General features: G+C 40.0%; 1 protein-coding gene across 5 annotated transcripts in view; it reads left to right on the top strand.

Moving 5' to 3' along the window:
• Positions 1-231: 231 nt before the first annotated feature.
• TRPM3 (transient receptor potential cation channel subfamily M member 3) overlaps positions 232-13204 on the top strand; it is a 310579-nt gene continuing 297606 nt past the window's right edge. For all 5 annotated transcript variants that reach the window (XM_074933038.1, XM_074933036.1, XM_074933034.1 and 2 more), the window contains exon 1: positions 232-607. In XM_074933038.1, the coding sequence (XP_074789139.1) occupies positions 518-607 (90 nt within the window). In that variant the 5' untranslated portion in view covers positions 232-517. The remainder of the gene's footprint in view (positions 608-13204) is intronic.

The following is a 13204-nucleotide window of genomic DNA, read 5'->3' as shown; positions in this document are numbered from 1 at the left end:
TTAAATTATCTCCTTTCTGCCCTGCTTGTCGCCCAGGGAAGCGGAGGAGCGAGGCAGATGGCTCAGCTTGCCTGGGAGAGACTAACCTGGCCGCTCTCTGAGGAGGGCAGGAGGGAGAGAGCAGGAGCAGCAGCTCTCACTGCAGCCTGTTTTTTTATGCGGGCTGGCCCTTTCCGCTCAACCAGTGCCGCCTGCCCTGAGACGCGGGCTGGTCGCCTCCATCCCGCCGCATTTGGTATGCATGAGCTCTGCTGTTCCCACGCAGGAGGCTGCTTTCTTAAGGAGGCTCGGTGGCCGCAGACGCGCCGCTCACTCGCCCAGCCCAGCCCAGCGCGGCCCGGCCCGGCCCGGCCCAGCCCAGCCCAGCCCTCTGCCTGTGCCGGGCCAGCCCTGCCCTGCGGCTCCGCGGGCGCGGCCGGGAGGGATGCGCCCGGGACGCCCGCGCCCCGGCGGGCCGGCTCCGCGGTAGGCGCGCACGGGTCTGCGGCTGATCGCCCGGTGGGATTTACGGAGGGTCATGAATCAGACCGATGCTCCCCGACCACTCAACTGGACCATCCGGAAGCTGTGCCATGCCGCCTTCCTCCCCTCCGTCAGGCTCCTTAAGGTAGGGTGGCAGCCTGCTTTGAGAACCGGTGTCGCCGCTCAGCATCCCCCGGAGGGTTGCAGACGCCGTTGCTGGAAAGTTAATACAGAAATAGTCCCAACTTTACTGTTAATTAGCTTCTCTGCTGCCTTTGAAGCGCCTTGCGAGTATCTGAAGGTACCAAAATTGTCTATCCGTATTCCAGTTCGGCGTGTTTATCTGTCAAGAAAGGTCTGTGAGAGGGGTGAAAAGGGAGTGAGGGATGGCTGGGTATCACCTGTGCTTCTATTTGCCTTGTCATAAAAAACATCAAGCCGTGAACTTCTAGGGATGGAGGAATCCGTTTCTAAGGTGCCTTCCTTTGTGAACCATCCTCTGCTCTCTGTTCTTTGGCGTTACTTGGTCGCTAGGAAATACCCGAGGGTCCAGTACCACTCAGACCAACTTGTAAGTGGAATGGTACGTGAGTGGATAAAAATCACTGTGGTTTGTTGAAAGATGTACATAGGAACAGGGTCAATTAAAGACTGGCAGGGCAGGCAGCATCAGTGAAACTTCCAGATGATGAATTTTTGTTTGCTTGTTTAAACCAAGTGACACAGTTTTGAAGGTATTTTTAAATGTGCTTTCCTAGGAGATAATTATGAATGTTTTGTAAAAATTATTTGGGATTATAGACAGCGGAGGGCTCTTAATCTCAGCACACAAGGTACCACTACTGCTGATGTCCCACTGAAGCTGTTTTAGAGGCATTTGTAACTGGAAAGGAAAATATATCAAACCAACTTTTTGATGATAAATAGGTTACATTAAACTGAAAAGTGTTATTTGCTCTTGGAACTTCTTAATTATTTGGATTATACAACGAAAATTTAAATGATACAGTCAGGTCCCTTTAGGCTTCTGCAACTGTAATATGTTTTATAAAATGTTGAATTCATGACACTAATCGCAATCATCTTAGTACTTCATAGTCTGACTCTGAAATATGCAGCCAGGTAAAACATTGCTACTCTAACAGTGTATTAGAAGGTAATGTTTGATATAACCATTTGATTTTGTGTGGGTGGCTTTGAAATTAGGTCAGTTCTTACTAATGCAACATATTTGAGCAGTAGTGTAGTGTATGATAGTGCTCTTAGCAGACACAAATTGCACATATAGTTATTGTATATATGATGCACAAGTGACCATACTATGTATCATAACAGGTATTTGTCACAGGAAAGGGCTACTGCAGAAAAACATTTCTGTTTCCAAACCAGATGTATGGCTGCTGGGAGGTACATTGAGAATAGAAAGAAGATAAAATCTAGATTGGTGAAAAATCAAAATATAATTAAATACAGATAAGTCAAAAAGTGGTGTTGATTCTCTTGCAAAGGCTTCCCGCCCCAGAAGCACACATTAGAATATCCATATTCTACAAGTCAGATACATTTAGAAGAATATAATTTTTCCTGAGGTGTGAGAGCTCAGATGTGGGGAACGTTATTATCACTCTCAGTATCAGGAAAAGAAAAAGTCTGCAATGTTTCTTTTTTGTCAGACAAATGTTGCCCCCTGTGTATGGTTTCTCTTCATTGCATGTTTCAAGGGTGAACTTTGCAATTAATTATTAAAAGAGCTGACTAAAAATTATTTTCTGAAGGTACAGCTATAACCTGTTAGGGCCATATAGGGAGTGGACTCTTCAGAGTTAACAAGAACAGGGCAAATAATCAGAGATAAGCAGTCTGCACAGAGAGGGTGTGTGAGGTGTGGGAGAGACCACAGCAAAGGAGTGGGACTGGCACCTTACTGAGCTGATGAGCAGAGCTCGTTGATTGGAGAAGGAAATGCATATATCAGCATTTTAATCAGCTTAAAATTTTGCTTTCAGTATATACTTAATATCTTTGTCTTTTATTATTTAACATGTTCAAAGCAAGTGAGTCATGTAAGAGCAGGACCCTATTGTCCTACTTCCCCAAAAGATACAATAGCCAACCTGAAGGAATTTGCTTGTCATGAAATGCTGTTAAGGAAAGAGTGTGATAAAAGCAGCATTAAATTACTAGATGAGCAGCGTGAATATTTTCCTGTTTTCCCTCAGAAAATTAGAAAATTTTTATGTATACAAATTTCCTCATCAGAAGGGCGTTTGTATTTTTTATCTTTTGTATCTTTCTTGAAAAAATAAAGAAACCCTTCTTTTTTCCTAAATGAAAGGTACTCCTGTAAATCCAAAAACATTGGAAAGACAAGTGACATAATCTAAACTCATTAACTGCCCAGTTTCCAAATGGATTAAGGAGTCTTAAGGGCTAATGCAATGTTTTGTCAGTAGATATCCAGAAGACCCTTTTTTTTATACAGCCCTTCTCTGCTGAGAATGCCCTCAATAACAGAATAAACTTTGCCAAAGCTGATATATAGTGGCACATTTTTATTATTATCTACTTTATCTATGGCTGACAAACTCTTAAAAAATTTACAGTGTACATTGAAATAAAGAGAATATTTCCATGCTTTATTTTAGTCTACCAGAACAAAATAACTAAATGACATTAGTAAGTTCAAGGATACACCTTTGCCTGAACTTCCAAGAATGAGAGATAGCAGAGATTTCCTGTTTTACACGTGAAAAAAATCACTGTAGCATCACCTGGACCTTTGTAATAAACAGCACAAACTTTTCAACAAACTATTCATTGAGAAGACATGGAATTAAAAGTCCTTATCCTATGGATATACTTTTAAGTGTAACATCAGTGCTTTCACAATGATGGATCTAAATAAACACTGGAATCTAGGACTTGCATGGAGGCCTCTCACGTATTACTCACAAATCTATAGGATTGTCTTGAAATGACTGTTTTAAAATAAATAATAAAATGTGTTATTCAGCAGGTGGGCTATGCCCTCATTCTGTTCTGTTGAAATGGTGTTCAATGCTCAGTTGCCTGAACTGACATTTGATATGTCTCTGGCCACCAGTGAATTCATTTGATTTAAGATAAATTGAGATCATTTGCAGATGCTGTCCAGCTTTGCTCCCTGTGCTTTTCTTCCAGGTGTATGCTCATGTTCTAGATGTTCTAACCCACTTCACTAAAACCCTCATGTTTAGGTAAGGTTTTATAACCCTGTTTTCTCAGTTCTCCATTTTCTAACAGGCACACAGAGTACTAGGAGCTGTATTTGAAGTACAGATCGAAACAAATTACTGGATAACATTTTTACAACTTGTGTCATTGGCTCATCCTTCACTGCTCCCATTTTTTCCTGTACTAAATATTTCCTGTAGCACGTTCCATGCTGGTACTTTTTGTAGGTGTTTCAGTATGTTTAAACACACACGTACCGTCTAATGCCTTCCCATCAGAAATAAGAAGATTAAAGAGTACCTTGAACACATAAGCAGAGAGCATGGCTTTGTGCAGAGAGGGGAACTGTCATTCTCCTGAAATGGTCAGGTTACTTTCCAGAGGTGGCTTTCCAGCCGTGACTTGTTCAGCTTTTGTTTCTCTACCCAAGTTCTGAAGCTTGTTTCTTTGTGTGTTTGGCCAAGGTCTTGCTACCTTAATACTTTTTAATTTCATTCAGGAAAGCATTAATGTTAGTGGCAAGCAGTCATGATCCACTTTGTGCCACTGTATATGTAAGAGCTATTGTTCCAGTTGCAGAAAGCTCTGGTAGTCACATCAATGTTTGTTTTATGGTGCAAGAGAGTTTCTGAGCCTTCACATGCCCAAAGAAGAGATTTCCTCTCAAGAAAGGAAGCCAAGTCCAAATAGCTGTGCGACGGGTGGAGGAAGCAAGCAGCCGATTCAATGTGAATGATAGAGCAAGCTTCAACTTTATTGAAGGAAATCACACCTTATATAAGCACTCTACAATAATCATGCATACTACTCACAAATCTATTGGATACATGTAACAGGCTACATTATAATACCCCAGTCCCTTGTGGCATTTCAGATATGTCACAACATCTTCCCTCTTCTGAACCTGTTTTTTCTCCCAGGGCCGTTCCTTTATCATATACAAGGTCATAATGTACCTCAGTTTCTCTCTTTGTTAACATAACAGTCCTTTGTTAGCATAACTGTACCCTGGGTTTTTGCCTTTGTTTACCTCAGATGGCTGCAATCAGCTTCTGCAAGAGATCCATGGCCTTGCTCTCTGCAAGCCATTCTCCAACATAGCAGGATTTAGAGAAGACAGTTTAGAACAACGTGTACTCTGACAAAATTAATCATCTTACTAAAAACTTCACTCAGAGGACCTTGTGACCTAGGAGAGACTGAACATGTTGCACTTCTGCTTGGAACAGATATGATACATGATATGGGAGCAAGAAATGATTAATACACTAAAAACCCCCCTAAACTGAGAGTAGACAGAGGACTGAAAAATAAAAGGTCTGTAACGTGCAATAAGCTTAACACCACAGATTGAGACACATGCATATGTAGAGTACTGTACTAACATTTGGAAAGCAACAAGTTACCCAGTCTTTCTTAATAAGACTACTAACATTTTTTATCATGTGTTTGAATTGTGTGTCAGTAAGTAGACTGGGAAGGCAGAAACTTTGAAATGGCCAGAGGAGATGAAACAGGGTGAATCAGAAGAAACACTGGAGAAAAAGTTTTGGCTAATTTTTCCCAGCATATAGCTCAATAAAAATGCCTTCTCAGCATTGCCAAATAAATACAGAGAACATTTTACCTAACCTGGGCAGCAGCCTAATCTAGTTCCAGGAACTGCTGGAAGCTTAAAGAGATTAGACACTAAATTTCTTATGAAATGAGAAACTAGATCTTATTTTTTTAAATTATTTTTATTTGCCCGATGAAGAAAGCATAAGGTAACACAAGAAAAAACCAAAAAGCTAAAAAATGGTTCATTAGAATGAGACACGGTGTCTTTTACATGTGACTATATGTATATGAAATTCTGTCTGGGCTGAAAGTGAAATAGAAGTTGGACAATATTTCTTCTACTACAGAAAGTTTGGTTATGACTATAAATAAGGTATCTGCAGGAATAAAGACTGGGGAAAATGTGGCAGGCTTTATTAAGGTGCATTGTGAAATACCACACTGTTCACCAGCTTAAGTCAGCTAAAATCTCGTTACTTCATTACCAAATACAAATTTATTTCAGGATACTTTAAAAAAAATCTGATTTGGTAAAGAATGAAAAGTTTGCTTCTGCAGAATGGTTGAAGAATGAAATGTGTTCTTTATAAAACAGTAAATATTTATGCTTCTGTACCCCATACTGTGAGAAAAAGTGACTGTAAGAGAGGAGAAAGCAGTATCTTTTACAGCTGATTTTATTCTTCAGATAGAGTACTCCTGTAACTCAGGGAAGATAGTTTTGATAAATAATTTTTAAAATTGTAAGTGGATTTGTGTACCATAATAATGAGACAATAATGTTAGATTGTGTTACGGTCTTCAGAAACAGAACTGTAAGTTTTTTATGTTGTTTTATTAACTATCAATGAGAAAATGAGTAGAAGTCTAGACACAAAGGCAGTCAAAATACAATCTTTTTCTCTTAGCTAGTCTTTGATGTCCAGCTGGCAGTGGGGTCTTCTAGCTTATCAGTGCTTAATAGTTAAGAATTGATTCTGATTATTATTTGAGTTAATTTACCATACCGACCTTTCAAACTGCAACAAAATGAGAGGATAGGTTTACTAACTGGCAACTGAAAAACTGAGATACTTGGAACAAATCCCAATCCATACTGTTACCATTAGTGAGATGGCACACTAAATGCATCTGCAAGTATTATGCACATTACCGACAGTAAAATGAGGGTAGTAATTCACCTGTGCCTGCACTCAGCTGCTTACTGACTTAAACTGTAATAAGGAATGAGCCACCACTATGCTTCCTTCAGGAGGATTTGATGCATTCTGGGAAGTAATGACAGTTCAGCTCTTAGGATCAGACTACTTAAAACACAGGCATGTAGAAAATACCAGCCAATGTAACAAATGTTCTTTTCAACTCTGATAGAAAAACAAGTCACACCTCTCAGTATGGTGGGATGCTTTATACAATATGAATGACAGATGAGTTTTAAGAGTGCATATAAATTTTGTTCGTAAAGAAATTATTTGATAAACAAACTTCTGTTTTCCTGCCAGAAAGATCATGGTTATATATTACAGTTGCAGTAGATGTTGCATGGTTTTGACTCTAATTCACAGATTTTCTAAAGTACATTTTTTAAGAATCCCAGAAGTCATATTATCGGCAAAGAGAAAGATCCTGCTTTCTGTGTTTTGCTCCTGTGCTCTAAGTTTCATCATATAAGGATGGCAAGAAAGAGACCTGACTAGGGCATTGCTGCATCTTTGCAGTTTCCTGCTTTATCACCAAGAAATTCATTTAATACCCCAGCTCAGGGGAGCAATGAGTGTTGGAGTGTAGCTTCATAGCACCTTTGCACAGGTATCCTTGCTTTACTGCTGCTCAACTGTTACCCGTGCCTCTACTATTTCACATCTTAAGTAAATAAAGGCAGTATTGTGAACACATTTTACAGCTGGGGTTGAAGAACTGATAATATGCCTTTTGGGGATTGCACACTCCCAAAAGCTGCTTATTTCTCGAAGGTATGCATCACACCATAAAGCTGATCCCTCTCATGTGGCAGCTGGGCACGTTCATGTGTGAGGAGTTTCTGACAGATTATGTCAGTTCATTTCTTCTGAAAGGGAAGGAAATATAGAAGATGATAATGATTTTTCCTTTTTTATATACAGAAACAGTCACTCTGTGTGGTTAATTCTTTGGTCCAGTGTACATTTTTTATGTGATCTAAGGTGAATCAGAGCTTGTTAGCAGTTTGCCTTGTTGACTGAATCTTTTCTGTGAATATGACTCAGGTTGGTGACCACTGCCTTGGAAGTGATACAGCAGCAAATCAGTTTCCACAACAAGAAATATTATCCCAATTAAGAAAAAAGAAAAGGAGGGATCAAAACAAAAAGCCTAGCAGTAGAAGTCATGTTTCCATGGGATAGCCTACATGTAAAAGAGGTAGACACATCAGTGTGATTTTGCAGGACAGAGGGAAAAATAGTTTTGACTTTCAGGTTGGAAAAGGTTGTGTGAACATCTTCTTCTTTTAAACTAGAGAATTTTAGAAAAAAATGGCTTTTCTTTCTAGGTATGTCAATGCTGTGTGAGTGCTTCTCAAAAAGAAGTGATAGGAAAGGTAATATTAGATTTTCAGTCTTAATGCAACAGCTAAGGTACAAAAATGTCTGGCTGTTTTAAAGTAAGGATCCTGCAACGGCTACAGGTTTTATCCATTTGCATGTCAGTATTATTTTGCAGAGCTTTTCCTAAATCCAGCTGTTGCATTAGTGTCTTTACCATCATCTTAGAAAATACAGTAGGATTTTGCCACCTTCTGTGCCGTATGGCCAGTGGGCTACAGTGCCAAAGGTGAGGTATCACAAGGAGTCATCCAAAGTTGTCCATGTTTCCTGCACACAGAAGGACTTGGGTTATAAATGATCTCTGCTTCCCTTTTCAAATTTGAATACTTCCAGGAGGTTGCAACTGGCCTCAATTCCTACTGGCCTTAGTAAGAATTGTTAATATATGAAGCACAGCAATAAACTTGCCTATCAGAAGGTAACTGCAAGTTTTGTAATTTGTGAACTGCTTGAGAGAAGATTTATGGTCTTGTTTCCAGAGAAACTAAAAAAAAAAAAAAAAAAAAGCGCATTTTTTATGTATATTAACATGTCATGGTTTGACCCCAGAGGACAACTGAGCACCACGCAGCCATTCACTCACCCCTTCCCCCCAGCACTGAGAAGGAGAAAATGAAGCAAAAGGCACACGAATTGAGATAAGGATAGGGAGGGATGACTCACCTAATATGGTCATGAGCAAAAGACAGCCTCATTAGGGTAAGAAAAAGAACATCACTTTAATTCTAAACACTAACAACAATACCACTTAACAGCCAGAGGAGGACCATGAGAAGCATTACCACATCTTAAAAACACCTCCCTCCACCCCTCCCTTCTTTGCAGGCTGAGTTTTGTTCCATTATCTCTACCTCCTCAGCAGCACAAGGGCAGGGGATGGAGGGTACAGACAGTTCACTGCTTCTTCCTCCAAGTGTGGGGGAAGCACTCTTCTGCATTCTTCCCCCCTGCTCTACATGGTTCCCTGCTAATGAGAGACAGTCTTCCATGATCTTTCTCCAGTGTAAGTTCTTCCCATGGGCCACAGCCATTCTGGGGCTGCTTCTGCGTGAGTCACCTCCGCGTGTGGCAGTTCTCCCAGTGCCAAACTACAACAGCCCGGCCTTCTTCCCATAGAGACCCAGGGGTCTTCCACAAGCTGCAGGTGAATCTCTGCTCCAGTGGTACCCCCGTGGGTAGCAGGGAGGTGGCCCTGCGATCTCACCACGGGTTACAGGGGAGTCTCTGCTCCAGCACACCTCCCCCACCTTCCTCCTCCTTCCTTCCGCCGACCTTGGTGTTTGCATAGGTGCCCTCCTTGTAACTCGTCCTCACAAGTCTTCACACCCTCCCAGGTTCCCCTTCTTAAATACGTTATCACAGAGGTGCAGCCACTGTCACCCATTGGCCTGGCCTTGGTGCAAACACAGGTCTGAATTGGAGCTGGGGGGGCTCAGAGAAGCTTCTCACAGGGGCCACTGCTGCAGCCTCCTCCCCTGTTACCAAAAAATCCACCACAGAAGCCCAACAGAATAGATAACAATTAAGGCTGGTTCTGAACAGACACTATTGCTTAAAAAATTATTGTAAAATGCTACTAAGTACAGAAGTCTTACAAGCAAGGGGCTGCAAATACAATACTGTTTAATGTGTTAGTGGAATCCTGTATTAACACCATAAGATTTTAATGTTGTTCTACAATACTGTTCCTTATGTTTGAAAGGGTGCCGTGTGAAAAAATGAGGGCACAAGATCATAAAGTGAAGCTGAGTTGTTTTATTCCACCTGAATTGCTACAAGACTATGCTGCAGTGTAAAAAGAAATGCCCTCGGGGCTCTCTGGAAATTTATGTCAAAGTCAGTAATAAAGCATGAAATAAAATCACTTCATCGAAAATATCTTTCAGCTTCTAAATAATATGATGACATGAAACAGTCTGACAAAGTGCTTTTAGCAGCTTCAAGAAAGTTACTGAAGAAAATATAAGAATTCTTATAATGTAATTAAAACAATCATCAGACTGATTTTACATTAGTGAGAAGGTGACTGAGTGAAAATACTGTCTTTCAGTTGACTTACTTTTCACCTGCTGTTGGTAGATGCAGAGGGCAGATGTAGTAACTTACTGAGCCATCATAATTAAGAATTTAAGGAGGATGCATCGCATTGTTTTGTTACAGAAGGATGCCATTTTTTGAACTCTGTGGTTTACTGAATTGGGATGGCATGTTGCTGCCGGGTCTTTTGTAATGCAGTATCACACCTGTTTCCCAGTGCAATGACTTGACGTTCATCTTTGCATACAGCCAGAAAGACAGATCAAAACTACAGCTGGATGAACTAAATACAGGATATCCTGAGGACCTTCCAGACTGACTTTTCTATGATAGTATATAGATTTTTCTGTTTTCTGAATCACAGAAGGCATTTTTCCAAATACATTCTTGTTCAGATTTTTGGTTCAGAACTTCAAATCACTAGGTGGTGTCTTATGCAGAAGGCCGTATTTGATGAACAGTGTTTTTTTCTGGATGCAGATTCTGTGTTACCACATTAAAACTACGAAGATCTGCATAACCTAGCCATAATACTTCTGCTTTTCTCAGCTTTTTTTCCTATATTTCTCCCCACCTACCTGCTGGCCCTTTTCCTGAGCTGTATCACTCAAAGCAGTTTTCTGACATTTGGCTGCTTAGCCTGTACTCACAAAAGCAATAAGGTGCCAGGTTACGATGGCAATAATACTAACAAATAATTTGCTATGCGTAGTCCAATGACTGAGCCATCTATGAAAGAGGTCAATTCCCTCTTTCTGAAGGATGAAGGATCAGGCATCAAGACTGCCCAAAATGCAATACATCATGAAAATGGGATACATCATGGAAAGACTCCCAGAAGTTGCTTACTGTATCCTGCCACTTGCAGGACTACTCCAATATACATAGTTTCTTACATGTGTTTGTCTAAGTTCCTAAAGCCATGACTCTCATAGGCAATCTTTTACAGTTGCCCTATCTGCCATCAGAAATACTTTTCTGTGGTGTCTGCCTGGATCATACTTGCTGCACTTAAAGTCTGTGATTTCTTGTTTTGTCCACTATGAGCAGAGGGGACAGATGTAGCAATCTTTTGTGCTTTAAAAGTCTTGTGTTGTATATGGAGATTGGCTATGAGATCCACTCATGACGCATGTCTCTTTGTCATCTTCGCACGTAGATTATTTATTCCACTGTTTGCTCCATGGAAGTTAGACTGAGATTCCCCTGCTGCTTGCTTTTTTCTCTCTTTCTCTAGTCTTCAGGTGTCTTTCTGGAGAGGCCAGCACCTGCTCAATCTTCCATGCTAATCCTAATGCTATAAACTGGAGAATGGTTGATAAGGAAACAAGGTTTCACAACCCTCCTTCATTTGTGTCTACTGAAGAGACTAAGTAACATCTCTCTTAAATTGCCTACAGAGTCTTTTTGATTTAACTGACTGTCTAAGAACGTGAGGTGACTAACAAGTAAGTCTTCAGAGAGAGCTTTGGGGGGTACAATCACTTTATGTTTACATGATAGAAATATTCTTTTTGTCTCTTTGCATAGTAGTAAAATCAGTGGGTTCTAATGGTTGTGTTAGCAAAGAAATTTTGAAACTCAGTGTGGGGGACAATCAACAGCAGAGTGCTTATTAAGACACTGACCTTCCAGCATACATGGCTACCTTTATGACATACAAATGAGGAAATTTAATGTTTATGTGCATTATTCTGGAATAAAAAGGTGATTTTGATCCTTCTAACACAAGTTGGGGGGGTGGACACAAAAAAGATTTTCAGACATAGCCTAGTGGGAAGTTAAATGTGATCAGGTTATTTTATCTTGATACATGTGAATATTTAAGAATAATTAAAAGATACAGATCTGATCTGTCAAGCTGAAAATACCCTATGCAGTTTCTTATTAATGGTAACTGTGGGAACTTTAGCTTATTCAACATGGGAATAGTAAATTTTTCAGAGGATTGCTTCCCCTTAGAAGCTACTGACTCTTATTACTATCATCCAAGGATAAGTTTTTTTCTTTTGCTTACTTTTATTTCTTAAGTAGTGCAAGTTTCCAGTTTTATTTAGTGTTCAAAAATTCTTAAGCATTATGAAAACATCCCGTGATAAAATGAATGTCTGTAGAATTAGAACAAATGAGAATTACTTGTTCATCCAATATTGCAATCTGCTAGGGGTGTGACTACAATAGGAAGTCTTTAAGTAAGTACTGAAACTGAGCAAATTATTTCCACCAAATTATTTGACAAATTTAGCATCTCAGCACATTAAATGTGTTAGCACAGATAGTTTCCATTAATTTATTTAGGACTCATCTGAAATGCAATTGAATCAATGGAGACACTTTCACCAGTTTTTAGGGGGCGTGATCCTTATTTGCCAGATAACAGAGCTTGAAGCTTGAAGCAGAAACAATAGTCCAGGATATGTGTAATGTACATTACATTGCTTTGATTCCAGACTGAGTACGTGCTCAGGTATCTCTGCTGCAAATAGTTGTGTGCGTAACTAACACAGCAAATTTGTTTCATATCAAATCCCAAGTCTACTCTCTCCCTGAATTAAACAAGGTTGGCAAAAAGCTGAAGCAAAATACTTATTACAACTAAATAAATATGAATAGCTGCAGAGAAATGTGTGGAACATTTATTAATTAAATTGATAAGCAGCATAGCATAGGAAAAAAAAGCTTTTCCTTTTCTTTGAAGAATGAGGACATGCTCACTTTCCATGGCAGTTCTAGCCCTTGTTTGCATTAGTGCAGTCACAAAATGACATTTTATCACAGTTAAACCACAGTAATGGTGGAGTGTTTTCTCCTAGTGCTATGGAATTGCATAGCGAAGTATTCTACTTTAGCTTGTTTTATGGAATACGCTTTATTTCAGTATCAGTGTGATCACTTAATATGACATTGCTTCAAGCCTTGGTAACTAGATTCCTTGTAAGAGTCATCCCAACCCTAATTCTGCTCTTAGCTCTTGTTAGCAATTATTTGAATGGTAGAGGTCATTTCATGTCAGGAAGGATTTCTTCCCAGTGGTGGTTTAAGTTTGGCTGATGTGGCAGTTGGACTGCAGTTCTGGAACACACTCTCTTCCTTGGAGTTAGCCAAAGCCAGGTTGATACTGCAACAGCATCTGAACTAAGCTGGCCTTTGTCTCTCCTCCTATAGCATTTCCTTCTCATGGCAAAATGCTATTGCATGCACTAGATGTGTATGTATAGTCTAGAAAAATGTCTCTTGCAGATGAAAAGTTCCTATTTGGAAGCACCTGTTAAGTATCATCATGAGTAAAACGAGCATTGACATTCTCAGAGTTGCTTTTTAATGCCTTGTTCTTGTGTGCTCAGAAT

Source organism: Athene noctua, chromosome Z (genome assembly GCF_965140245.1).
Source record: "Athene noctua chromosome Z, bAthNoc1.hap1.1, whole genome shotgun sequence".
NCBI lineage: Eukaryota > Metazoa > Chordata > Aves > Strigiformes > Strigidae > Athene > Athene noctua.
Note: the sequence above shows the minus strand (reverse complement) of the source record. Positions and strands in the feature narration are given on the sequence as shown.